Source organism: Rhinoderma darwinii, chromosome 1, assembly GCF_050947455.1.
Source record: "Rhinoderma darwinii isolate aRhiDar2 chromosome 1, aRhiDar2.hap1, whole genome shotgun sequence".
Classification (NCBI taxonomy): domain Eukaryota; kingdom Metazoa; phylum Chordata; class Amphibia; order Anura; family Rhinodermatidae; genus Rhinoderma; species Rhinoderma darwinii.
This window is the reverse complement of record NC_134687.1, coordinates 208,920,834-208,946,316: the sequence shown is the minus strand read 5'-3', so window position 1 is coordinate 208,946,316 and position 25,483 is coordinate 208,920,834. Positions and strand designations below refer to the sequence as shown.

At 41.6% G+C, this 25,483-nt stretch overlaps 1 protein-coding gene across 6 annotated transcripts in view; it reads right to left on the bottom strand.

The window, feature by feature from the left end:
* SEC31A (SEC31 homolog A, COPII component) overlaps window positions 1-25,483 on the bottom strand; it is a 79,858-nt gene that overhangs the window by 4,997 nt on the left and 49,378 nt on the right. For 2 of the 6 annotated variants that reach the window (XM_075861212.1, XM_075861246.1), the window contains exons 14-25: window positions 24,134-24,211; window positions 23,752-23,827; window positions 21,624-21,802; window positions 19,078-19,204; window positions 17,738-17,883; window positions 12,082-12,255; window positions 9,778-9,933; window positions 8,138-8,233; window positions 7,458-7,584; window positions 6,286-6,570; window positions 3,600-3,638; window positions 121-176 (exon numbers count right to left, since the gene is read on the bottom strand). In XM_075861212.1, the coding sequence (XP_075717327.1) occupies window positions 121-176; window positions 3,600-3,638; window positions 6,286-6,570; window positions 7,458-7,584; window positions 8,138-8,233; window positions 9,778-9,933; window positions 12,082-12,255; window positions 17,738-17,883; window positions 19,078-19,204; window positions 21,624-21,802; window positions 23,752-23,827; window positions 24,134-24,211 (1,539 nt within the window). The remainder of the gene's footprint in view (window positions 1-120; window positions 177-3,599; window positions 3,639-6,285; window positions 6,571-7,457; window positions 7,585-8,137; window positions 8,234-9,777; window positions 9,934-12,081; window positions 12,256-17,737; window positions 17,884-19,077; window positions 19,205-21,623; window positions 21,803-23,751; window positions 23,828-24,133; window positions 24,212-25,483) is intronic. The other 4 variants (XM_075861220.1, XM_075861255.1, XM_075861229.1 and 1 more) reach the window with 3 other exon arrangements.

Here is a 25,483-nt window from a genome sequence, read left to right as displayed (position 1 = left end):
CAAAAAAAACAAAAAAACATAAGTAAAACATTTAGCATTCTCATTCTCCGTATCCTACGATGAATTCAAGGTGTTCTACATGCAAAGGGCAAGACAGAGGGATTGTTTTCAGTCACAAACCTTTTTCTTTGAAGTTCCACTGAGCGGAGGGGGGTCATTCCATCCATTCTGAGGCCCTGAAACAGAATTATTTGGTCAGCTAATACAACGGACAAGAGGCTGCCTAATATAGAACATTTGGGCACCGATTATGGTTAGAAAAATTGTATTAAAAGGAAACAGAATGGCACAAATGCCCAAGGTTTCCAGTGTTGGACGAAAAACAAGGTTTTCAAGTTCTATTGCTGGTCCTGGGCTTGAGAAGCCGACACAGCGGGACAAAAGAAAAATCGACATAAATCGGTTTTTGTCACTATAAAGCAGACACTATTAATCTGACATCTAGAATATTCAGGAAACTATTTCTTGACCGTTCCAGACTATTGTAGTGTTTAGAAATTTGACAGCATAACTTTAGAACTGCACTTGTCACCGGTTATTAGGAACGGCTTATATTTAAATAATTTCCACAATACACGTCTAACCGAGTAAGAGCGGTTTTAATGCGAAACCATTGACCTCAATGTTGAAGCATTTCAAATCGCTTGTGCTGCCCCTCCCCCTCCTTTTTCAGAATATGATGTTTTGTGCTCTTTTCAGATAGAAAGCTAAATTCCGAATTTACCTGGATTCCTGTTACAAGAGAGCGGTGCATTGTGGGAGGAACCAGCAGAAAATGGACTTTCAATTTGGGTGTGAATAGCTCAAAACCGGGATAATTAAAGGAAAGTCACTCAATTTTTTTATGTAGATTTTAGCTCTGAACTGTTAATGAGGGCAATTTTTTTTGGGGGGGGGGGGGGGTTTATCATCAAATTTACATCTGCCAGATTTGCTGCCGAAATTTCTGCAACTGTCCTATTCATCTGAATGCGACTTGCAGAACATGCACATCCTACAGAAATGACCCCAGTCACATGTATGGAATGGAGTATTAAGTTGCAGAAATTTCTGCAAGAAATCTGCCGCAGGTGAATTCACCCTAAGGGTAAGTGCACACGTAGAGGTAACGCTGCAGATTTTCCATACCGATTTGCGCATGTAAAATCTGCAGCGGATTACATTAGCAGCCATGTGGATTTCTCATCTACATGCTGCAGAATTTTCCGCACAGAAAGTGAACTGCGGTGCAGATTTTCCAAAATCTGCAAAATGTCAATTTTTTTTTACCATGGATTTCACCCCTTTTAATGTAGGGGTAGTGAAATCTGCAGAAAAATTTGCATGCAACACATGCAGGTTTTGCAGCAGATTTTTCCACCTTGTGGGCACCTTCCCTGAAGAATGACAGTAGCTCTTGGGGAAAAAGTGGGTTTTTATTTTTTTTTTATTAACTTTACTAAAAAAATGTTTTACTTTTTTACTAGTTCCACTAGGGGACTTTAATATGCGCTCCTCCGATGGCATTTATCATACACGGCAATACTTTTGTATTGCAATGTATTACTGCGTGTCTTGTCTGGCATGAACTAGCAGGCATTCACTACAGGCAGACTTGGGGGCCTTTATTAGGCCCCCGACTGCCATTGGAGACACCTTGTGGGCACCTCCCCGAAGAATGACAGTAGCTCTTGGGGAAAAAGCTGTAGAGGAGATTTGAAATCCTTCAGCTCTGAGGTCAGTGGTTGTGAGAAGCTCCAGTGCATTCCTTCAGAGTATATTAAAGAACTATTGCTTTAATACTGTAGCTACACATTAAAACAAAGTATTAAGCGATTGCAATTCGGAGTGCATGAATGTTATCTCCAGTAAAGTCTCGCTACTTCGCTCTTTCCAGGAGTTTATACTGTTGGTATTTAAATGTAAAAGTGACTTTTAAGCCTGCAGATTATATACGGACGTAAATGAAAAGGTTCACCCTTAAGCTTCTTTCAACTACCGCAAGGTATACGTTTACCTCTCTTCCGTCAGAGGAAGAGAGGATCGAAAGATTAAACGGAAAGCAACGGTTCCTTTAGAATTACCATTGATTTCAATGATAATTCTTTTGTATCAGTTGCTTTCCGTTTGTCTCCGTTCGCTAGGTTTCCGTTTTTTTTGACCGGAAACAAAAAGTTCTTCAGACTGCACTTTTGTTTCCATTCAAAAAAAAAAAAATGGAAACGTAGCAAATGGAGACAAACGGAAAGCAACCGAAACAAAAGAATTACCATTGTAATCAATGGTAATTCTAATGGAACCGTTGCCTTCCGTTTAATCTTCCGATCCTCTCTTCCTCTGACGGAAGAGAGGTATACGTATACGAACGCTAGTGTGAAAGAAGCCTTACACATTTTCTGTCATTAACATCTCAAAAAATATCACCTCTGAGGTTTGTGAACCATGAACCCACTAATCGCCTATGGTCATAACCTAGAGATTTGCACACGACCGAGTGCCACTGAGGCCGTATTTCACAGCATCCGATCCGAGTGGCACCTGATACTTGTCACGGACCCATTCACTTTAGCGGGTGAATCGGGTCAGTGAAAACTGACTTTTCCGATCAGAGGAAAGATAGGGCATGTCCCATCTTTCTATGGCTCACTGACGGGACTCGGCCGGCACACACGGTCGTGTGCATGAGGCATTAGTTATGTCGAAATCTCTCCCACTAAAATCAAGGGACCGTAACCAAACTTATGTCAACGGTTGTCTCATTATGATCCTTAATTGGACATGATGTAAAAATTTCCAAGTAAAGACATAGTGGCAAAGATGTCGTAATATCAGTGTGGCGCCTTCATTCTAGAGATTAGTGGTGGTCACGGCTCATGAACCCCCCCCCCCCCCACTAATGACATCTCTCAATGACAATGCTTATCATTCATCTGGCAAAACAAAAACAAGAGTACACAGAGAAAAAAAATCGATAGGAGAGATTTTGTTTTGTTCATGATTCAATTCATTTACTCATGTGATGCTCTAAAATATGAAGCAAAAGACATAAAAAAACAATTTTGCAAATAATCTTGATCAAAAAATTTCCTTAAGTTTGTATAGCGCTCCTATCCATATTTCCATGGTTTCATCTGCCCCTCTTCTTAATGACTACAGCACTGTAGAAGCAGACTACATAGGGTTTTTTGTAGTATGTAACCATGGAAACACATAAATCTGCATAGAAGTTGTATACACATAACGGTAGGGTATGCTAAATTAAGGCTACTTGTAAAGTTGCTTCATCATTTTTTTTTTCTTTTAGATTCATTGGAGCAAAACAAACATGGTAGGCACATAGCATTTAAAGTCTTTTCAATGATCAGTAAAACTTATAGGGGGACATTTATCAAAACTGGCGCATGGGCAACTATTCCACTTTGCCTTTGAATAATATTTGATAAATCTCCCCCATAGATTATTTTTTCCCCCCATTTGATTGATTCTCTATATATTGTTAATCGTAAATGTTAAAATAATGACAAGATAAAGCACAATATCAAATTTAAAAGAATGTAAATTGTAACAAATTTCGGCTATTTGATTATGTTATTGCACTGGTGCTGCAGCACGCTGTTCACCTTGCGGGTAAGTTGTCATATCTTGAATAGTGGAATATTCTGCAGATAAGATGCAAAGATCACTTATTATGTAACAATGGAGGTTTCTGCACAGTACAGTCATACATTTTTCAACAAGACCATGTCCGGCCATGGCTGCACTCTGCGCCTTCACTTGACAGTAATTCCAGAATAGCTTGGCCAGTGCAAAGTTGCTGCATCCTGCAAAGTCAGCCAAAGTAAGGCTGTGTTCACAGCTGCGTTGTGCTATACCCTTGTTCTGCTCCGTCAGAGCAGAACAAGGGAATAACGGAATAAACGGTTCCCTTGCACAATGGACACCGCTGGTTGCCGACGGAACCCTTTGACATTAATAGGTTCTGTTGGCTTTCCGTCGGAGTGTCCGTGATTTAACCGGACACACTAGCGCAGCATGCTGCGCTATGGTCTCCAGTAATCCCTGACGGAACTGCGATGGAGGCCCCTAAGGCCGGGTTCACACTGAGTTTTTTGCAGGCGGAAAATCTGCCACAAAATTCCGTTTGAGGCAGATTTTCCTCTGCCTACACGCCGATTTTCGCTGCGTTTTCCGCCCGCGGCCAGAGTGCCGCGGGCATAAAACGCCGCGAAATACGCTTTCTCTGCCTCCCATTGATGTCAATGGGGGGTCAGAGGCGTAATCGCGCGAAGATAGGGCATGTCCCTTCTTTCTCCCGCGAGCCGGTTTTACCGCTCACGCGAGAAAACCGCCTCCGCCTCCCATTGAAATCAATGGGAGGCATTTTCGGCTGGTTTCTGGAGAGTTTTGCGGTGCAGTTTCCGCATCAAAAAACTCAGTGTGAACATACCCTAATGGAGCCTCCGACGCAGTTGTGAACGAAGCCTTATGCTAATTCACCCATCTACGTTTAGCTTTATTAGGGGTTTGTTCACACTGGTACATTAGCAGATCTCATTCATATTAAATAGAATTTTAATCTTGACAGAGCACTAATTTTGTCATTCACTTGCATCTATTTCATCAGACATGCTATTAAAGAGGCTCTGTCACCAGATTTTGCAGCCCCTATCTGCTATTGCAGCAGATAGGCGCTGCAATGTAGATTACAGTAACGTTTTTATTTTTAAAAAACGAGCATTTTTGGCCAAGTTATGACCATTTTTGTAGTTATGCAAATGAGACTTGCAAAAGTACAACTGGGCGTGTTTAAAAGTAAAAGTCCAAGTGGGCGTGTATTATGTGCGTACATCGGGGCGTTTTTACTACTTTTACTAGCTGGGCGTTCTGATGAGAAGTATCATCCACTTCTCTTCAGAACGCCCAGCTTCTGGCAGTGCAGACACAGCCGTGTTCTCGAGAGATCACGATGTGTCGTCACTCACAGGTCCTGCATCGTGTCAGACGAGCGAGGACACATCGGCACCAGAGGCTACAGATGATTCTGCAGCAGCATCGGCGTTTGCAGGTAAGTAGCTACATTGACTTACCTGCTAACGCCGATGCTGCTGCAGAATCAACTGAAGCCTCTGGTGCCGATGTGGCCGACACGATGCAGGACCTGTGAGTGACGTCACAGATCTGCACTGCCAGAAGCTGGGCATTCTGAAGAGAAGTGGATGATACTTCTCATCAGAACGCCCAGCTAGTAAAAGTAGTAAAAACGCCCCGATGTACGCACATAATACACGCCCAGTTGGACTTTTACTTTTAAACACACCCACTTGGACTTTTGCAAGCCTCATTTGCATAACTACAAAAATGGTCATAACTTGGCCAAAAATGCTCGTTTTTAAAAAATAAAAACGTTACTGTAATCTACATTGCAGCGCCTATCTGCTGCAATAGCAGATAGGGGCTGCAAAATCTGGTGACAGAGCCTCTTTAAGTACCAATTTGAACACGCTGTCTTGTTTTTAACAATTTCAAATTTTTTAGAACAGAGCAGGACACGGGTCCGTAAATACTGGTGCAATACGGGTTGAATACGTGTGACCAAGGACCCGTATTTACGCCAGTATTTACGGGAGGACAAAAATACGTTCATGAGGCCTTACAGTAAGTATAGGAGACTAACAATACAAATCAGAAAAATGCAAAAGAAAGGAAAACAATGAGAACTTAGGCACTATATATATTCTACATAAGTAAACACATTACTGTAATATTACAAATAAAAAATGAATACAGCATAAACCTGTAAGCAAGACAGACACGTGCATTAATGTTTTATTCTCCCAGTTAAAAGAACCAAAAAGTTCAAGTGTAGCTAAACGTTTGACAAACTTCTGATTGGTCTTGGATTGATGGGGTCCGAGCACTGAGACCCCCACCAATCGCTAGAACGAAGCAGTTCGTATGAGCGCTAAGCTGCTTCGTGTCTGTTCGGCTTGTTCCGGAAAGCTGATGTATCGGAGTACGGGCTCACAGACTTTCTATTGAGTCCGTAGACCGATACATTTATTTTCAGAAAAAGTCGAACAGACACGAAGCGGCTGAGCGCTCACACGAGCACTTCAGCTGCTTCGTTCTAATGATTGGTGGGGGTCTCCGTGCTCGGACCCCCACCAATCCAAACTTCACTATGACATGTCAGAAGTTTGTCAAACGTTTAGCTACACTTTAAGGATCCCAGGCTCCCACCACCCCCTTTCATGCTCAGACCTGTTCTCTGGGATGCAGGCAGCTCACTGGCAGCAGGAAAAGTACCTGTAGATCCAGGTGGAGGTATTGCATAAGGAGCAGAGGTTGCTGGCGCTCCTGGCCTGACATGCTGGAAGGGCGGTCCAGGAGGAGGAAAAGAAGGAGAAGAAGACGATGTTGACACTGGAGGCTGCTGAGGTTGCACAGGATAGTGAGGTTGAGGAGCAGAGTGGGAAGACGAGGCATAAGAAGAGCTATGGTAGAGAGAGGCAGAAGGGATGGAGGCTGATGGTTGAGGTTGATACACAGCTGGTCCCTCAGAACCATAATACTGTTGAGAAGGTAAATAGGCTATACCGAAAAAAAAGGGAGGAACAAATAACAAATTAGTAACAGTATTAGTCTGCACATTTTGAACAAGCAATAACATGCAAATATAAATTGCATTTAAAATTCGGACAACTTTAAAATGAATAATTAAAGCTTAAGTCCACCATGAAACATCATTGTACAGTTTACATATAGACCGAGTTATAGCCTGTATTATAGTCCAGAGATGGGACAGGGATGTGTTTGATGAACAAATATGCCTGGTGTTTCCAATAGAAAACAGCAGAATTGTGAATGCAGCTCCGGACTATACTGAGACTTTTTGTAGTGCAACGGTTTGATTTTAGCTATAGATTGACCGCTGAATTCCATAGCGGTAGCTCGATAGTTAAAATAAATCAGTTGTGCTACAAAAAGTCTCAGTAGAGCTCAGGCCAAAAAAGAGCAACTCTGGTCTAGTTAAAGATAAGCTATGTAATAATTCTAAACTGTTTATGTCAATATAGATATAATTTACATAAAGTGTTTAAATGTGAAACAAATTTGCAAAAAAACCAACAAAATAGGAGTAAAAAATAAATAATGAAAGATATTTTAGGTACGTAGTGATAAAAAGTCTAAAAACAAACAAAAAAAGCAGACACTAGGTGGCACACTATGTACACTCGCTAACAAACCTCTATACTAAACAGTTTCTGTGTTCACCCAATAGCTCTGTTGGTATGCAAAAATGGTCTGTGTGTATAGAAAACACTTTATATGGTTGCAGGAGGAAAGTATACACAAATCTGTAAATAAAATATCACGTATACATGCCCACCCCTATCTGCATACACATTTAACTTTGTCTTTTCAGAGTGCAAATCCAACAAGACAGAAACGACACTGTAATGTATACCGATACATACGTTGTGGGTACATTTGCCGAGCACTCATATTATAGGGGTTGGCATTAGAATCCGGTGCAGGAGGTCCTGGAGAAGATGGATACAAGTTGCTAGGGATGTTGAAGCCTGGTGGTGGGGCGTTTTCTCTCTGTAAAACGTAAAAGACAAATCAGTTTACATGTTACTAGATCTACTAATCGTAGATTCTTATGAATACATTTTAGCAGGACTTATATGCCACAATTTCCACTCTAAGGGCTTATTCACACAAACGGGTGTCAAATCGGACGTGAAAAATAGCAGTTTTTTACAGCCGATTTGCATACGTGCGGGACCAGTTTTCACGGATCCCTCATAGACTTGAGCCTATGAGGGATCCGTGAAAACGGGCAAAGCTAGGACATGTCCTATTTTTTTCACAGGCCGTTCAATCGGTCCATTCATTTTAATGTCGCTGTCATACGGACGATCTAAACGTTCGTGTGAATAAGGAATAAGTATCTACATTAAACCAATAGCAGTGTGCTAAACAAATATATATGACGACTACCAGCTAGCTGTACCATATTCAGATCAATAAATTAATCGTTTTCGGATATCAAGTGCTGCACAATGTGAAGTACTGTGCCAGATCAGAGCATGCCCAATGAAACGGCAAAGAAAAAGAAGAGGCAAACCTTCCATGTATTGCAATGCTATACCTGCGGGTCAAAGGAAGAGGAGGCAGCAGCTGCAAAGCTGGTAAGGGCAGTAGGGTTTTTGTTACTCCAGGAAGTGACAGTAGGGGCAATTCTAGCCTGAAGTAAACAAAGAAATAAAAATCACTGGAAAAACTAAGAGAGAAGAACTAAACTGTGCCTTGGTTAAAGGGTGGGCATTTTCTTTTCGGTCCTACAGAGATAAGGGCAAACAAATAAACACTGTCTGGTAGGATTTCGATAAACTTTAGATGAAATATAAAAAGGTATGTGTAAGCGAGGGCTGCCATAATACAGCGGTTGTACACGTAAAAGTACGGTATGAAAGATAGGCGTCTGAATGGGAAATGAGACAAGTCCCAACATAATAGCCGCCAAAGAAGACTTCATACAATTTTCTGTATTATCATATTGCATAAAAGGAGGCCTGTAAAATAAAATGCACCAGGCTCAAATACGGTCACCATTCTTGGGAATAAAAACATTCAATGACAAAAAAAACCAGAAACATATTAGAAGTAAAAAACAATATAATACTACTCAAACAAAACCATATGGGTGGACGCTATACTACTACTATATCACTTCTGCAACTTTGTAATATACTTTTTCAGTTCATCATTTTAAAAGCTCTCTGGTTAGCCGTCAATGAACAATTGTGGGAGATGTATGAAAACGGGTGCAAAAGAAAAATGTGGCATAGTTACCCATGGCAACCAATTAGACGGCTGCTTTTATTTTTCAAAGGGCCATTGAAAAATGAGAAGTGGAATTTGATTGGTTGCCAAGGCTAACTTGTCAAGTTTTCCTTTGCACCAGTTTTGACACATCTACCCCATCTACAACTGTATCCAGTCCAGGCAGTTCTCTGTAGCTAAATATCCTGAACTCCATGCTGCATTTTACCAAAACTGTGTGTAGAAAAGGCAGATCCAGCACTCAAATATAAAAAATTCGATTTTTATTGGGTCATTTAAATTTTTTTGGGGATAAAACAATAATCCCGGGACCACGCTTACGCGTTTCAGACCCCTGGGGTCCTTAATCATAGCATCACAGCTATGATTAAGGACCCCAGTGGTCTGAAACGCGTAAGCGTGGTCCCGGGATTATTGTTTTAACACAATTTTTTTTTAAATGACCCAATAAAAATCGAATTTTTTATATTTGAGTGCTGGATCTGCCTTTTCTACACACTATTTTTGTTTCTACAACCTGCTGTCGACACAGGATCAAGTTCAGGAGGATTTACGAGCACCCACAGCTTTCTGGATTTTTTATGTCTACATTGCTTTACAAAACGCATTGGAAAAACGCAATTTAAAATGAAGGATATGAGGTGAGCAAAACTTTTGGTAAACTTTTTTCACTTTACCAAAACTGTAGCAAACTAGAGGACAGGAGGAAGATTTGTGCTGTATTTCGCTCAGAGAGTAATGCCTTATGTAAATATATATGTAGCAAACGAAGCTGTGAGAAGGACAAGTTTTCCGTATTTGCATGTATTCATTCACTGACGGCAAGCAGAGGAATTAAAACACAAAGTATATCAGAAAGTTACCCAATGATTAAGCAGCATTTACATAACACCCCTTTAAAAGGTCATACAGTACTGGAGAAACATATGTATTCATCATTATTACCTGTGGGTAGTACTGGTTATCTGGTGTGGGTTTCATGTGTGTGGGCATGTGCTGTGGCACCACGGGAGTTGCACGAGGTTGTATAGTGCTAGTGGAAGCCAAGCCGCTTTCTCCTTGTGCTCGTGACAATCTCTCCCGCAACTGCACAATGTTCAGCTGGCAGAGGGAAACAAACAGAACTTATATAATGTATACCAGATTGCTAGATGCAGGACTTCTGTTATTTGGGTGCTGATGTAGAACTTTAGCGCCATATTATTAAAATACAATAGTGAAATTTAAAAACAAAAAGAAGCAAAAAAAAACGCATTATTGAAAATAATTTAAAAAAAATGCTGTAAAAACAACAAAAATGAAACAGCACGTCACCCCGCCCGATTCACATGCTAGTTACTTAGCTGGAGTCATTTATCTCAGTTTCTACTTAATAGTTAGGAAGGCAAAGTAGAAAGAGTACTACAAGAGTGGCAGACCCGCTTACGCAGCATGCCACTTATTGACTAGTCTTGTGTGTGTGAGAGATTTGGATAGGTGGATTTTCATAATTCATATCTCCATCTCCTTAGTAAAAGCTTGTCATTTATCTGCAACTCTAGTACGAAATAAAAATTCTCCTACTTGTACGGATTCATATTTTATGCAGTATAAAACTAGGCAATGCTAGCGAAGATTAATTCTGGTCATTAAAGGGTTTTCCCATGATAGACATTAATAGCATATCTTGTGGATATGTCATAAATGTCAGATAGATGCGGGACCCACCTGTAGGACCCGCACCTCTCTAGAACAGGGCCCCCTAAACCCCGTTCAGACGCTCTGTGCTGCGGCTGAATGAAGTGGATTCCAACCATGAAAAAGGTTATATGGTCGTGGCTGAGCTACGCTCTTTCCGTATGTCCCATAGAACTGAATAGTAGTTAAACAACAGCGTAGCTCGCATGCTACGCTGCTTCTGTAACGGCTATTCACTATTATGGGCGTTACGGAAACAGCGTAGCTCAGCGAGTTACGCTGTTTACGTAACTCGCGACCATAAAACCATGAGATCTCATGGCCGGGAGTCCATGAGATCAGACAAAGCTAGAACGGGGTTTTGGGCCCCGTTCTAGAGATAGTTGCAGGTCCTAGAGGTGGGACCCGCATCTATCTGACATTTATGAACTATCCTGTGGATATGTCATAAATGTTCCTCGTGGGAAAACCCCTTTAACCCCTTAAGGACACGGCTAATTTTGGCCTTGAGGACAGAACAATTTTTTTTATATTTCCCTCTTTGCTTCCCGACGCTCATAACTCTTATTTTTTGTACGATGTTGTATGAGACTGTTTTTTGCGGGACGAGTTGTACTTTATGTACCATTTTTTGGTGCAAATACATTATCCTTTAATTTCTATATATTTTTTTTTACACCATACACCGATCATCATAAATAATGTTATAAATTTGTTGTACAGGTTGTTACGGTCGTGGCGATACCAAATATGTCTATATTATTTCATGTTTTGAGACTTATATTTTAAAAAGTTTATTTATTATAAAAAAAATATCTGTGTTTGTGTATTTTTATTTATCATTAATTCTTTTTACATTCATTTAACTTTTTTTTTAATCCCATAAAGGGTTTTATCATTTTTATTTTGTAACTGCAATGTACTGGCATAGATCTATATGCCAGTACATTAGCCTGTTACTGATCGTACACAGGCAGTTGTTAGGACATACCTCAGTATGCCCTAACGACAGGAAATATTGTCAGACAGCCCTGGGGTCCTGCAATGGACCCTGGGCTGTCTGGCCATACAAGTTATGGGCTTTGATTGCGTCACGGTTATTTTCTGTGACGCGATCAAAGTGCAGTCCCCTCTCCATGAATGCCGCGATCAGCTTTAATCACGCCATTCAAAGGGTTAACGGCGGAGAGAAGATGTTTCTCTTCTCTCCGATGTCAGAGCGGGGCCGTGGCTGAGTATTACAGCCGTTGCCCCGCTCTCGATCGCGCGCACAGACGGCTGTCACACAGGACGAGAATGCTCGTCCTAATGTGCCAAGTACCCGCCGCTCAGGACGAGCATTCTCGTCCTGTGTTGGCAACCAGTTAATAGGTGGGCTTGTGGGCACAGTGATTGGGTACTCTGACAGTCTTACTGCATATGCAGTAGATAATAAACATATGAACAAGTCTGAAAAGAGGATAGATTATGAATTCTATGGCAGAAAAAGGGGTTTAAAGCTTGCACTCCATTAACGGAGTAGTGTTTTAGTTGTGTTTTAATAGGGCTTATTGATAGTCCAGTTCCACTCACCTGGTTGGTGTTGTCGGGCAAAAATGCCATAGCAGCTGCAAGACTTCCCTGAGCTGCCAGCAAGATGGCATACTGACTCATCTTATCTGCCAGGAGCACGCCAACATCTTGTGTGTTCACGGATTGCGTGACTTGCACGGCTTTACGAAGAATAACCACTTTTTCTATAAGATCCTAAACAAATTCATTATATACAAAAGAAAAAGGTTAAAAAAAAAAGAGATCTGTTCAATATTTATGCATGTCATAAGCTAGCTTCCAACGTCCACACGTCCACACAGCTCACTATAGTTAATATAAAGATATAAGAGGATAGCCCATCAATGTACGATTGGTGGATCAGGGGGTAGAAGGGACCTGTGAACCCTTTACTGAATTACTGATCACAGCAGCTCTCTCATCCATGATTACGTGTCTGGTACAGTAACCCAGCCTCACTTACGTAAATAGTGTTGAGCAGCAATATAAGGTAGATGTACAAGAGCGGCACAGTGTTCCCTTTTCTTAGCCGATTGTGGAGGTATCGGGGCTCTGACCCTCTCCAATCACACGTTAACCCCTTCCCGCTCCTTGACGTACTATTACGTCATGGCAGCTGTATCGTTCGCGCTCCATGCCGTAATAGTACGTCTCGGGAGTAACGGCCGTTTCGGCCGTCCTCCCGACACATACAGGAGCTGTGACGCTGCTGTCTTGTTCAGCAGCTGTCACAGCTCCTACAGCGGGGACCGATCGCTGTGTCCCCGCTGATTAACCCCTTAAAAGCCGCGTTCTATAGAGATCGCGGCTTTTTAGGGGTTAAGCTGCCATCGCCGGCCTGCTACGCGATAGCGGCCGGCGATGGTGACTATGGCAACCGGACACCAAACAATGGCGTCCGGCTATGCCATAGACGGAAGCCTAGTGGGTCCTGACAACGTCAGGACCCACTATGCTTGCTGTCAGTGAGTAGCTGACAGTTCTAATACACTGCACTACGCATGTAGTGCAGTGTATTAGAATAGCGATCAGGGCCTCCTGCCCTCATGTCCCCTAGTGGGACAAAGTAATAAAGTAAAAAAAAAGTTAAAAAAAGATGTGTAAAAATAATAAAATAAAAGTTTTAAAAGTAATAAAAGTAAAAGTCCCACTTTTTCCCTTATCAGTCATTTATTATTAATAAAAATATATAAACAAACAAATAAACTATACATAATTGGTATCGCCGCGTCCGTAACGGCCTGAACTACAAAATTATTTTGTTATTTATCCCGCACGGTGAACGCCGTAAAAAAAAATATTAATAAACCGTACCACAATCACAATTGTTTGGTCACTTCACCTCCCAAAAAATGGAATAAAAAGAGATCAAAAAGTCGCATGTACCTAAAAATGGTACTGATGGAAAATACAGTTCGTTACGCAAAAAATAAGTCCTCGCACGGCTTTATTGATTGAAAAATAAAAACGTTATGGCTCTTAGAATAAGGTAACACAAAAAGTGAATGATTGTTTACAAAACGTATTTTATTGTGCAAACGCCATAAGACATAAAAAAAAACTATAAACATCTGGTATCGCCGTGATCGTATCGCCCCGCAGAATAAAGTGAATGTGTCATTTATAGCGCACGGTGAACGCTGTAAAAAAAAAAGTATACAAAAACAATAGTAGAATTGCTGTTTATTAGTCACCACGCCACCTAAAAATGGAATAAAAACTGATCAAAAAGCCGCATGCACCCCATGAAAACTACAATGGATTCCTCAAGGGATCTAGTTTCCAAATTGGGGTCACTTTTGGGGGGTTTCCACTGTTTTGGCACCACAAGACCTCTTCAAACCGGACATGGTGCCTAATAAAAAAGAGGGCTCAAAATCCGCTAGGTGCTCCTTTGCTTCGGAGGCCGGTGCTTCAGTCCATTACCGCCCGAGGGCCACATGTGGGATATTTCTCTAAACTGCAGAATCTGGGCAATAAGTATTGAGTTGCGTTTCTCTGATAAATCCTTTTGTGTTATAAAAAAAATGGTATAAAGAGGATTTTCTGACAAAAAAAAAATGTAAATTTCACCTCTACTTTGCTCTAAATTTCTGTGAAACACCTAAAGGGTTCATAAACTTTCTAAATGCTGTTGTGAATACTTTGAGGGGTCTAGTTTCTAAAATGGGGTGTTTGATAGGGGTTTCTAATATATGGGCCCCTCAAAGCAACTTCAGAAATGAACTGGAACCTAAAAAAATAAATGAGGCAATACTTCGCTTCTTACATTATACTGATAATGAGCCGTGCCCACTCCGAGATGACCCCAGTTTTGACCGTTTGTATAAACGGAGACCCCTATTAGACCGTTCCAGTGCCCGGTTTTCCCAAGCATACACCCCCGAGAAGTGTATTTCTATTGATGAGTCCCTGGTACATTTTAAAGGGAGGGTTCAATTCCGCCAGTACCTGCCAGGTAAGAGGGCAAGGTATGGCGTGAAGATGTATAAGCTGCGAGAGTGCATCAGGGTATACCTACAGATTTAGGATATATGAAGGAAAGGCCACCCCCAAACCAGACTGCATCCTGGACTACAATAGGTACATGGGAGGGATGGACTTGTCAAATCAAGTCCTGAAGCCCTACAGCGCCATGCGGTGAGGTATAAGAAGCTGGCCGGGCACATCATACAGATGGCTTTGTACAATGCGTATGTGCTACGTCGATGTGCAGGCCAGAGGGGAACTTTCCTGGAATTTCAAGATCTAATCTTTAGGGACCAGGAAGGGGGGGGCGCATCGTACCAGGGCAACACTTTCCAGGAGAAGGTCCCCAAACCGGTGGAAAGGGAAAGAGTCAAAAGAGGTGCAGAGTCTGCTATAAGAGGGGGATAAGGAAGAACACAATATACCAATGTGACACGTGTCCCGAAAAACCAGGGCTCTGTATAAAAGATTGTTTTAAAATGTATCATACATCCCTTGATTTTCAATTTACCCTGATGCACTCCGCACAGCTTACCCCCCTCATCTTTCCCTTCTGAGCCCTGCCGTATGCCCAGGCAGCTGATAACAGCCACATGTAGGGTATTGTCGTACCCAGGAGAACCCACATTACAATTTAAGGGGTGTATATCTCCGGTGGCGCATGCTGGGCACACTATATTGGACACTGAAATGGCATATACATATATAAAATTGCAAATCTCACACTGCACCATCTGCTGCGCATTATCTTTTACACAGTACCTGTGGGGTCAAAATGCTCACTACACCTCTAGATGAATGTCTTAAGGGGTGTAGTTTTTAAAATGGGGTCACTTCTCGGGGGTTTCAACTGTACTGGTACCTCAGGGGCTTCTGCACACATGACTTAGCACCAGAAAAGCTCCAGTAGGCCAAATGGTGGTCCTTTCCTTCTGAGCCCTCCCATGGGCCCAAAGGGCAGTTTATCACCACAAATGGGGTATTGCCGCACTAAGGACAAATTGGGCAACAAAATGGGGTATGTTGTTCCTTGTGAAAATAAGAAATTTTGATCAAAAATGACATCTTATTGGAAAAAATATCATTTTTTTCATTTCACAGCCCAATTCAAATAGGTGCTGTGAAAAAACTGTGCGGTCAAAATGATAACAAAAACCATAAATGAATTCCTTGAGGGGTGTAGTTTCCAAAATGGGGTCACTTCTGGTGGGTTTCCATTGCTTTGATACCTCTGGGGCTCTGCAAATGCGACATGGCACCCGAAAACCAATCCAGCAAAATCTGGACTCCAACAAACACATAGCGCTCCTTTCCTTCTGAGCCCTCCCATGGGCCCAAACGGCAGTTTATCACCACAAATGGGGTATTGCCGCACTAAGGACAAATTGGGCAACAAAATGGGGTATGTTGTTCCCTGTGAAAATAAGAAAATTTGATCAAAAATGACATTTTATTGGAAAAAATATCATTTTTTTCATTTCACAGCCCAATTCAAATAGGTGCTGTGAAAAAACTGTGCGGTCAAAATGATAACAAAAACCATAAATGAATTCCTTGAGGGGTGTAATTTCCAAAATGGGGTCACTTCTGGTGGGTTTCCATTGTTTTGATACCTCAACGCCTCTTCAAACCTGGCATGCTGCCTAAAATATATTCTAATAAAAAAGAGGCCTCAAAATGCACTAGGTGCTTCTTTGCTTCTAGGGCTTGTGTTTTAGTCCACGAGCGCAGTAGGGCCACATGTGGGACATTTCTAAAAACTGCAGAATCTGGACAATACATATTTAGTAGTGTTTCTCTGGTAAAACCTTCTCTGTTACTAAAAAAAAATTGAATAAAATTGAAATTCAGCAGAAAAAATGAAATTTGCAAATTTAATTTCCACTTTGCTTTAATTCCTGTGAAATGCCTGAAGGGTTAAAAAACTTTCTATATGCTGTTTTGAATACTTTGAGGGGTCTAGTTTTTAAAATGGGGTGTTTTATGGGGGTTTCTAACACATAGTCCCCTCAAATCCACTTCAGAACTGAACTGGCACCTTCAAAAAAAGGCTTTTGAAATTTTCTTAAGAATATGAGAAATTGCTGTTTATGTTCTAAGCCTTGTAACGTCCAAGAAAAATAAAAGAATGTTCAAAAAACGATGCCAATCAAAAGTAGACATATGGGAAATGTGAACTAGTAACTATTTTGGGTGGTATAACCGTCTGTTTTTCAAGCAGATGCATTTAAATTCTGAAAAATGCTATTTTTTGTAAATTTTCTCTAAATTTTGCAATTTTTCACAAATAAAGACTGAATATATCGACCAAATTTTACCACGAACATGAAGCCCAAAGTGTCACGAGAAAACAATCTCAGAATCGCTTGGATAGGTTTAAGCATTCCGACGTTATTACCACATAAAGTGAAATATGTCAGATTTGAAAAATGGGCTCTGAGCCTTAAGGCCCAAACTAGGCTGCGTCCTTAAGGGGTTAATGCCAATCCTAAAAATAGGCCATCAATCTTACCTAATCCCGGAAAACCCTATTAAAGTTGCCAGAGGGTTAACTTCACAACACTGCAGCACTAAACAATGAACTTTTAGATGGCAACATATTTTGTATAAATGTAACTTCTCGTGTTTTGCCCTGATGGCGATTAAAATGACTCTTTAGACTTGTTTTACACAGCGTTTTAGGTGGCATATTTCAGCACGTTTTTGGGGGCAAATCCGCTGTGGCCAGATGTTAGCTTAAAGTCTATGGTAAAATATGAGAAAGCCTACATAAAAAGCATTTTGGTTTTTATATAAAAGGGAGCATGCTCTAAGATTATGGTGCGTGCTTCTGGCTTTTTTTTTTTTTTTTATCCACAGGGTTTTTCAACAGGACCTCAAAAATAACCAGTAAAAATTTAAAAAAGACACGAGTTTTTGTATACATATTTTTCATGCAGCTTAAAATGCCAAAACAAAAACCCTGTGTGAATGAGGTCTGAATATGTTCTCTTGAAATTGCACTGGGTGACTTGTAGCTACTGTAATCCTAACTAGACAAGAGCAAAAACTATCTAACTTAATCGTGACCACAAAGCATAGCTTTCTGATGTGAAAAATGGACATTGTCAGCATTGTTCAAACGCTTTTAACAACTAGGACGAAGGGTTTTAAAGAGTGGAGAGCATAATCCTAAGAAATTTGTGGATAAAGAGTTGAAAACATTCACCTGAAGAGAGAGTGGGCTGACTCCATCCTGAGCTTTGGTCCCGCAGGCCACCAGTTTTTCTACATTTCCAGCACAGATGTAGCATAGAGAGGCTTGTGCCTGAAGAGACTGATCACCCTCCTTTTCAAGTCTGGAGCCCAAAAGATCTGTAATAAGAGGGTTTAGATCATGGTCAACAGCATTTTCTTCAGCTAGCCATAAAAAAATAACCATATCTATATATTAGCTTATTCAGCCAAATATTGCTGCACCCATGTGCTTATTTTGCCACGTGGAATACACTCATAGTCCAAATAATATAATCTCTAAGGTAATTCCTATACTGTTATCGCACATAACCTATATTTTATAAAAAGTGCAAAAAATATATAAACTCATCTACGTTAAGCTGTTATATGTTATATTCTCAAATATTGTGTAAGGCGGGACTCACACGACAGGGTTTCCCGGCCGGGAGCCGGCCGTTCATAAATCGGCCGGCACCCGGCTGCATTAGGAATAATAGACCCCTAATGGGGCTATTCACACGACCGATTTAGGACATGCTCTATTTTCAGCCGGGTGCCCGGCCGCCCGGCTCCCATAGAAGTCTATGGGGCCGGGTAATACCCGGCCATCACCGGAATGTGTCCCGAGTGATGGCCGGGTCTACCGTCGCTCGCGCACTCTCTCTCCTCCTCCTCACAGTGCAGAGTGCATGTGAGGAGGAGGGTCTTTTATTGCTCGCTGTAGGAGTCGGAATCCCCAATCCCCGGCAGGGGATTGGGGATTCCGCTACAGGAGAAGTGCGTGACTACACTGTCCAGATATGGACACAGCGAAGTCACTCACTTCTGCAGCGGAATCCCCGACTCTATGGCCGGGGATTCCGCTACAGGAGAAGTGAGTGACTACACTGTCCATATATGGACACAGCGAAGTCACGCACTTCTGCAGCGGAATCCCCGACTCTATGGCCGGGGATGCCGCTACAGGAGAAGTGCATGACTACACTGTCAATATATGGACACAGCAAAGTCACGTACTTCTGCCGCTGATGTCACTGTCCGGATCTGCCCGGCCCGGCACGGATGCAAAACTTTATGCAAGCCGGCCTGGCAGAATGGCCGATTTTACCGGCCGGCACTCGGGCTCGGGAACAACCCGTTCGTGTGAATCCCGCCTAAAAGTAAAACCGTGGTGTTGTCAAAATATAGAGAGTCTGGATATACAATTTCTGCTGTGCTCTAAGCAAGATAAAACAAATAATTTGGCTTCTTGCTATGCTATGGAAGACACAAGAACTTGTTTTTCTATTTGAAAAAATTACCCATAAAACAAAAAAAAAAACATATTCATACCGCATAGAGAAGCAAATTCTTCCGGCCTTGCATAGGTCAGCACTGCAGCTAGGGCTTCTCTCCAATTCTTAAGATCACATGATTCAACAATATCGCTCCAGTTCTTGGTAACGACAGCTGTGATTAGCTAAATAAAAACACATTGTATCCAATCAGTATCTAAACAAAGGCAGCGACAGAATCAAAAACTTGCAAGAGCATCTTGTCATGTTAAAAGAGTATATTGTTAGCAAAATACTGCAATCTGATTGGCTGAAAAGGTAGAGGACATATTTGTTATTTGCACAACTTCACTTATCACTTTATTAAATAGAACCTTTCACCTGTCCATACACGTGCAGCATGTAATGGGCAGGGCTGCACAACCCCTGGGGCACTTTACATTTTTTTTCTACCCATCTCCGTTATTTCGATATCGGTCCCGTTATATTTGACGACCGATATTTAAATAACCCCCTGAACTGTCAATGGGGGTGTGTAATGGCAAGGGGGCATGTTACTATCGCTGTGACACTGTCCAATCAGCAACGGACAGTGTTACAGCAAGATCTGGAGAGGAGAGCGTGTGCATGCGCACGCTCTCACTCTTCAGCTGACGGCAGACAGGACAAGACTGATCTCTCGCGGGAGATCAGTCTTGTACTTGGCTGCCAAACTGGCAAGGGGGCCTGCAATGGCAAGGGGGCGTGTCACTGATGCGGACAGTGCAAGAGATGGAGAGAGGAGAGCGCGCCTGCTCTCCCTCTTCAGCTCTCGGCAGACAAGGACAAGACTGTGATCTCTTGCGAGAGATCAGTCTTGTGCTCGTCTGACGAGAGCTGAAGAGTGAGATGCCTTGATAAAGCATCTGGAGGACGTGAAACGGTCGTAGGCTATATTGTCTTCTAATCCCGTGTTGCCTGCCTCAACATAGAATAAAAAGAAACCTTTTTTGCAAGTGGTGAGTGCCGTGCTGTCTATTTTTCTACATGTTGACATTTCCTAAAGTCTTGCTTTCATACGCACTGAACACCGCTACATAAAGGCTGTCGAACCACAAGTCCCAGTAAGCACAAGCACAGGAATCTGTGATGCTGCAAGCTACAGGTAGTGCCAACCATTACTACCTCTACATGTTGCACTATTTTAAACCTTAATGACCAAGCTATTTTTTATGTTTTCCCATCGTCACATTCCAAGAGCTATAACTTTTTGATTTTTGTGTCGACATGGCTGTATAAGGTCCTGTTTTTTGCGGAACAATTGGTATTTTTAATAGAATTATTTTGGGGTACATATAATTTATTGATTAACTTTTGTTAACTTCTTTTGGGGGGAAAAAAAAACAGCAATTTCGCAACTCTTTTTATGCGTCTTTAATTTACGCCGTTTACCGTGTGGTATAAATAACATAACTTTATTCAGCGGGTTGTTACGATTGCGATGATACCAAGTTTATATAGTTTTCTTATGTTTTACTACTTTTACACAGTAAAAACACAGTTTTTTCAAAATTATGTGCTTTTGTGTCTCCATATTTGAAGAGCCATAACGTTTTTATATTTCGGCCGATGCGGTTGTATGAGGGCTTTTTGTTGTGGGACGACTTGTAGTTTCTATCGGTACCATTTTGGAGTAGATGTGACTTTTTGATCACTTTTTATCAAATTTGTTTGAAGGATGGATGAACAGAAAACAGCAATGATGGCATTGTTTTATATTTTATTTTTTACAGCGTTCACCGAGCGGGTTAAATAACATAATAGCTTTATAGTTGGTGTCGTTACGGACGCAGCGATACCAAATATGTGTAACTTTTTTTCTTCATAATAAAAGCATTTTGTAAGGGGAAAAAGTTGGTTTTTAATTTTTTTTCACTTCTTTATTTATTAAACTTTTTTTTTAAAACTTTTTTACTTGTCCTACTAGGGGACTTCACTATGCGATCGTCCAATCACTTTTATAATACGCTGCAATACTTCTGTTTTGCAGTGTATTACTGCCTGTCCTTTTACAACGGACAGGCATCTGCTAGGTCATGCCAGAGGCAGACCTCTACTATAGGCAGACTTATTTATTTATTAATATCTTTATGAAACTTTTTTACTAGTCCCACTAGGGGACTTCACTATGCGATAGTCCGATCACTTTTATAATACACTGCAATACTTCTGCATTGCAGTGTATTACTGCCTGTCCGTGAAAAGGCGTATGCATCAGAATAAAGCCCGTTAGTGGCCACCGTGAAAAGGCGTATTGATGGTCACTAACGGGTTAAGGTGCTAAATATCTGGTACGTTTTTTTTAGGGAATGGATCAGGAGCAGGAGATGCCAGGTCCAAGACTTCCTGGCAGAACCCTCAATAGCACAGCAAATCCACCAGACCTCCCTAGACGGGATCCCTGATGCACAACCCAACTTACACACTTGTTTTCTTCCCTTCTGTCCGAGTTATGAACAACATTTATACCTCAACTGCATGGCCGAGCACTTTTTTCAGCAATGCGTAAAGACACACACCAGAAAAATTATATATAAAAAAAAAGTAGAAAAAAAAAAAACATACCCTTGTTATTTTGCTTTGAGATTTAGCGAAGTATTTTTTTTGCGTCTTGACCAATAAATCAGATCCTCCAGCAATGGCCAGAATGATTGCATCAGCCATACGATTATCATGTAAACAAAGATCGACTGCACTTTCAAAGTTACCCGTCAGCAAAGCTTGGGTGATAAGTCCATCAACATCTATCAACACAAAGTAAATATACCAGTAAGGTTAGGCAGTGATGCAATATTAAAAAGCTTTCAAATACTTTACTTAGAAAATGTCAACCTGATTAAAGACAATACATCATAAAACTTGACCTCAGCCCCGAACTTCCATACAGTGATAGCTGTAAAAGGTCATGCAATGACTGGGCGGTCTACAAATTTATGGGGCTGAAGACGTCCACTCAGATGTTGTCATGTCAGGCTCATAGTTCCAGTTTTCTTCCAACCTGCTTAAAGAGGCTCTGTCACCAGATTTTGCAACCCCTATCTGCTATTGCAGCAGATAGGCGCTGCAATGTAGATTACAGTAACGTTTTTATTTTTAAAAAACAAGCATTTTTGGCCAAGTTATGACCATTTTTGTATTTATGCAAATGAGGCTTGCAAAAGTACAACTGGGCGTGTTTACAGTAAAAGTCCAACTGGGCGTGTATTATGTGCGTACATCGGGGCGTTTTTACCTCTTTTACTAGCTGGGCGTTGGGAATGGGAGTGTATGATGCGGACGAATCAGCATCATCCACTTCTGTTCGTTAACACCCAGCTTCTGGCAGTGCAGACACACAGCGTGTTCTCGAGAGATCACGCTGTGACATCACTTCCTGCCCCAGGTCCTGCATCGTGTCGGCCACATTGGAACCAGTTGATTCTGCAGCAGCATCAGCGTTTGCAGGTAAGTAGCTACATCGACTTACCTGCAAACGCTGATGCTGCTGCAGAATCAAATGTAGCCTCTGGTGCCGATGTGGCCGACACGATGCAGGACCTGGGGCAGGAAGTGAGTGACGTCACAGCGTGATCTCTCGAGAACACGGCTGTGTCTGCACTGCCAGAAGCTGGGCGTTCTGAAGAGAAGTGGATGATACTTCTATACACAACGCGCAGCTAGTAAAAGAAGTAAACACGCCCTGATGTAACGAACACAATACACGACCAGTTGGACTTTTACTTTAAACACGCCCACTTGGACTTTTGCAAGCCTCATTTACATAAATACAAAAATGGTCATATCTTGGCCAAAAATGCTCGTTTTTTAAAAATAAAAACGTTACTCTTATCTACATTGCAGCGCCTATCTGCTGCAATAGCAGATAGGGGTTGCAAAATCTGGTAACAGAGCCTCTTTAAATCAATTCATGCTACCAAGTGCACTTAGAATGCACTTCATTGCCCAGTCTGTGCCAGGCATCTGAATAAATAAATACAACCCCGGCTAGATATAACCAGCAGAGAAAATGTTTACAAAAGGACACCAAGATTTATTAGTTTAAGTGTAGACATTGATGGTGTAATGAACTACTAATAATTTACTTATACAGATGAAGATATAAACTGCCAAAGGAAACAGAGCATTCTCATTGCAGTAACTGATATTGGTTGGGCAATTACTGGGCAAAGAACGAATTTGTCATTTCAAGTATCTGTACATTCTTCCAAGGAAGTGAGAAAGCAAAGGCTTTGCATTACCCGTGTTCATACTCTACGGCTTATTCAGACGAGCGTGTATGTCGTCTGTGTGATGGCCGTTAAAACAACGTCCGTCACACCGACTCATGTATTTCAATGGGGCCGTTCACATGACCTTTGTTTCAACGGAGCGTGTGAAGGGTCCGTGAAAAAATAGGACATGTCCTATTTTTTTGCGCTTCACGCATCCCTCCATAGACTCTAGTCTATGGAGGGATGCGTGATAACGCATCTCGCACAAGTGCACCTTCGACGTGAAAATCTGCAGTTTTCCACCTCCGAGGTTGGCCACGTTTGTGTGAATGTAGCCTTAGGCACACACATTTAGAAATGTGTGTTAGTCTGCGATTCATACGCGGTCCCTCTGATGACATGAATTTACACATTAAGCTGTCCACTGTCACAAAGGAACAAAATCACTGTCACAACATGCACTGTGGTGGTAATAAATTTACCTCCGCTCACTGATATATTAAACGTTTCACCTGACGGGACGGCGTCGCCACCTTCTCCTCTATCTGCGTTTATATTCTTAAAAAACAAAAAAAACAACAGTAAGAAAAACACCGAATTCATTGCCCATACTAAACACTGTTCACATGGAGGTATCGCAGCACACTCCTGGATGATATTCTCAGCAACTAAAGAGCAAAGCACTTACACAAACAAAATTGCTTTAAAATTATTAGCAGAAACAATTTGAAACACGCAATCCTAGAAATCCACTTTTCAGGTTTTTGATTGTTAGTAAGCATCTTGCAAGCAGGGCAGCTGCGACAATACGGAGGTGGAGACCACAGGACAGAGCACAGTAGCATTATAGAAGGTAAAAAGTACCTCCCCCAAGATCAGCTCCTCTGACGGATCATTTTCTTCCTCATCATTCGATAGAGCCTGGTCAGTTTCTTTGACAGTCTTTTATGTAAATACAGTAAGAAATGCAAAACAAAGTACAGAAGAATTAAAGACCAGAAAAAAAGCCGTTTAGATAGAAATCAACGTGGAGAAGACAAAGTTCATGGCGCTTCAAATGATCATAAAAACATGCAGGCTTCCAAGGTCTATGAGCATAAATCTTAAAGGGGTTGTCCAGGATTAGAAAATCATGGCTGCTTCAATCAAAAAACAGCATTACTCCTGTCCATAGGTTGTATGTGGTATTTCAGCCCAGCCCCATTCACTTCAATTGAGCTGAGTTGCAATACCAGACAACCTATGGATAGGTGTGGCGATGATTCTTATAGAAAGCAGCCATGTTTTTCTAATCCTGGACAGCCCCTTTAATTGACGTGTAAAGTAATCGTATGCAACAGACCCAAAGCCAAGCGTTTTCTATAATTGCGTCCAGTCTAGGCAATCTTCTGTGAGCTAAACAGACTGGATTTAAAGGGAAGGTGTCATGAATTTTATTTATTTTTTTATTATATTGCTTTTAATAAAATATAAAACAAAAATTGTATTTATTAGTGTCGTGACTTTAAACTTTTTACTGTGTTCTTACTTTTACTTCTCTATGGGGGCTGCCATTTATTTTTTAATCTCTGTATGTGTCGATTAACGACACAGAGACGGAATACGGCACATACATCCCCATAAAGAATGAGGGAGCCGTTCCATTCTCTGAAACGTACGCCGTCTGTGTGGGAATGGCGCATGCGTCGCTCCCACACAGACCAAAACAAAGCTCGTTCGTAGAGCGAAATCCGGCGCCATTTTCATGTGGACCATAAGCCGCTGCCGGACAGTAAGATGACGACTTCCGGCCGCATGTTCAAGGAAGTGAAGGCGCAAGGAATAGGAGCGTAGACCAGTGGCGGCAGGAGCAGGTAATTTATGTTTGTGTGATACGGTCTGCTGAGCCCTGTATCTAACCCTCCTACACTGTGCATTCGCTCAGAAAATGGCGGCACACAGTGTAGGAGGTTTGAAGATTCAAACCCCTCCTTCTCCTGGCACTAGCCAGAATAAGGGAGGGGGGATTGTGTGAGGACACTAGAAAGAGTGTGTCCACCCCAAATTTGCAGCATCAATCAATTAGGTTGCTTTACCACAGTGACCAGGCTGCAATTCTGGGAACTGCTCCCTTTAGTGACCAGCACATGGAAATGTTATAAATTCGAATCTAATTTATAATATTTCCTGGCTTGTGAAAAAATTAAAAAAATTTAAAAACAATGTGTAATCACT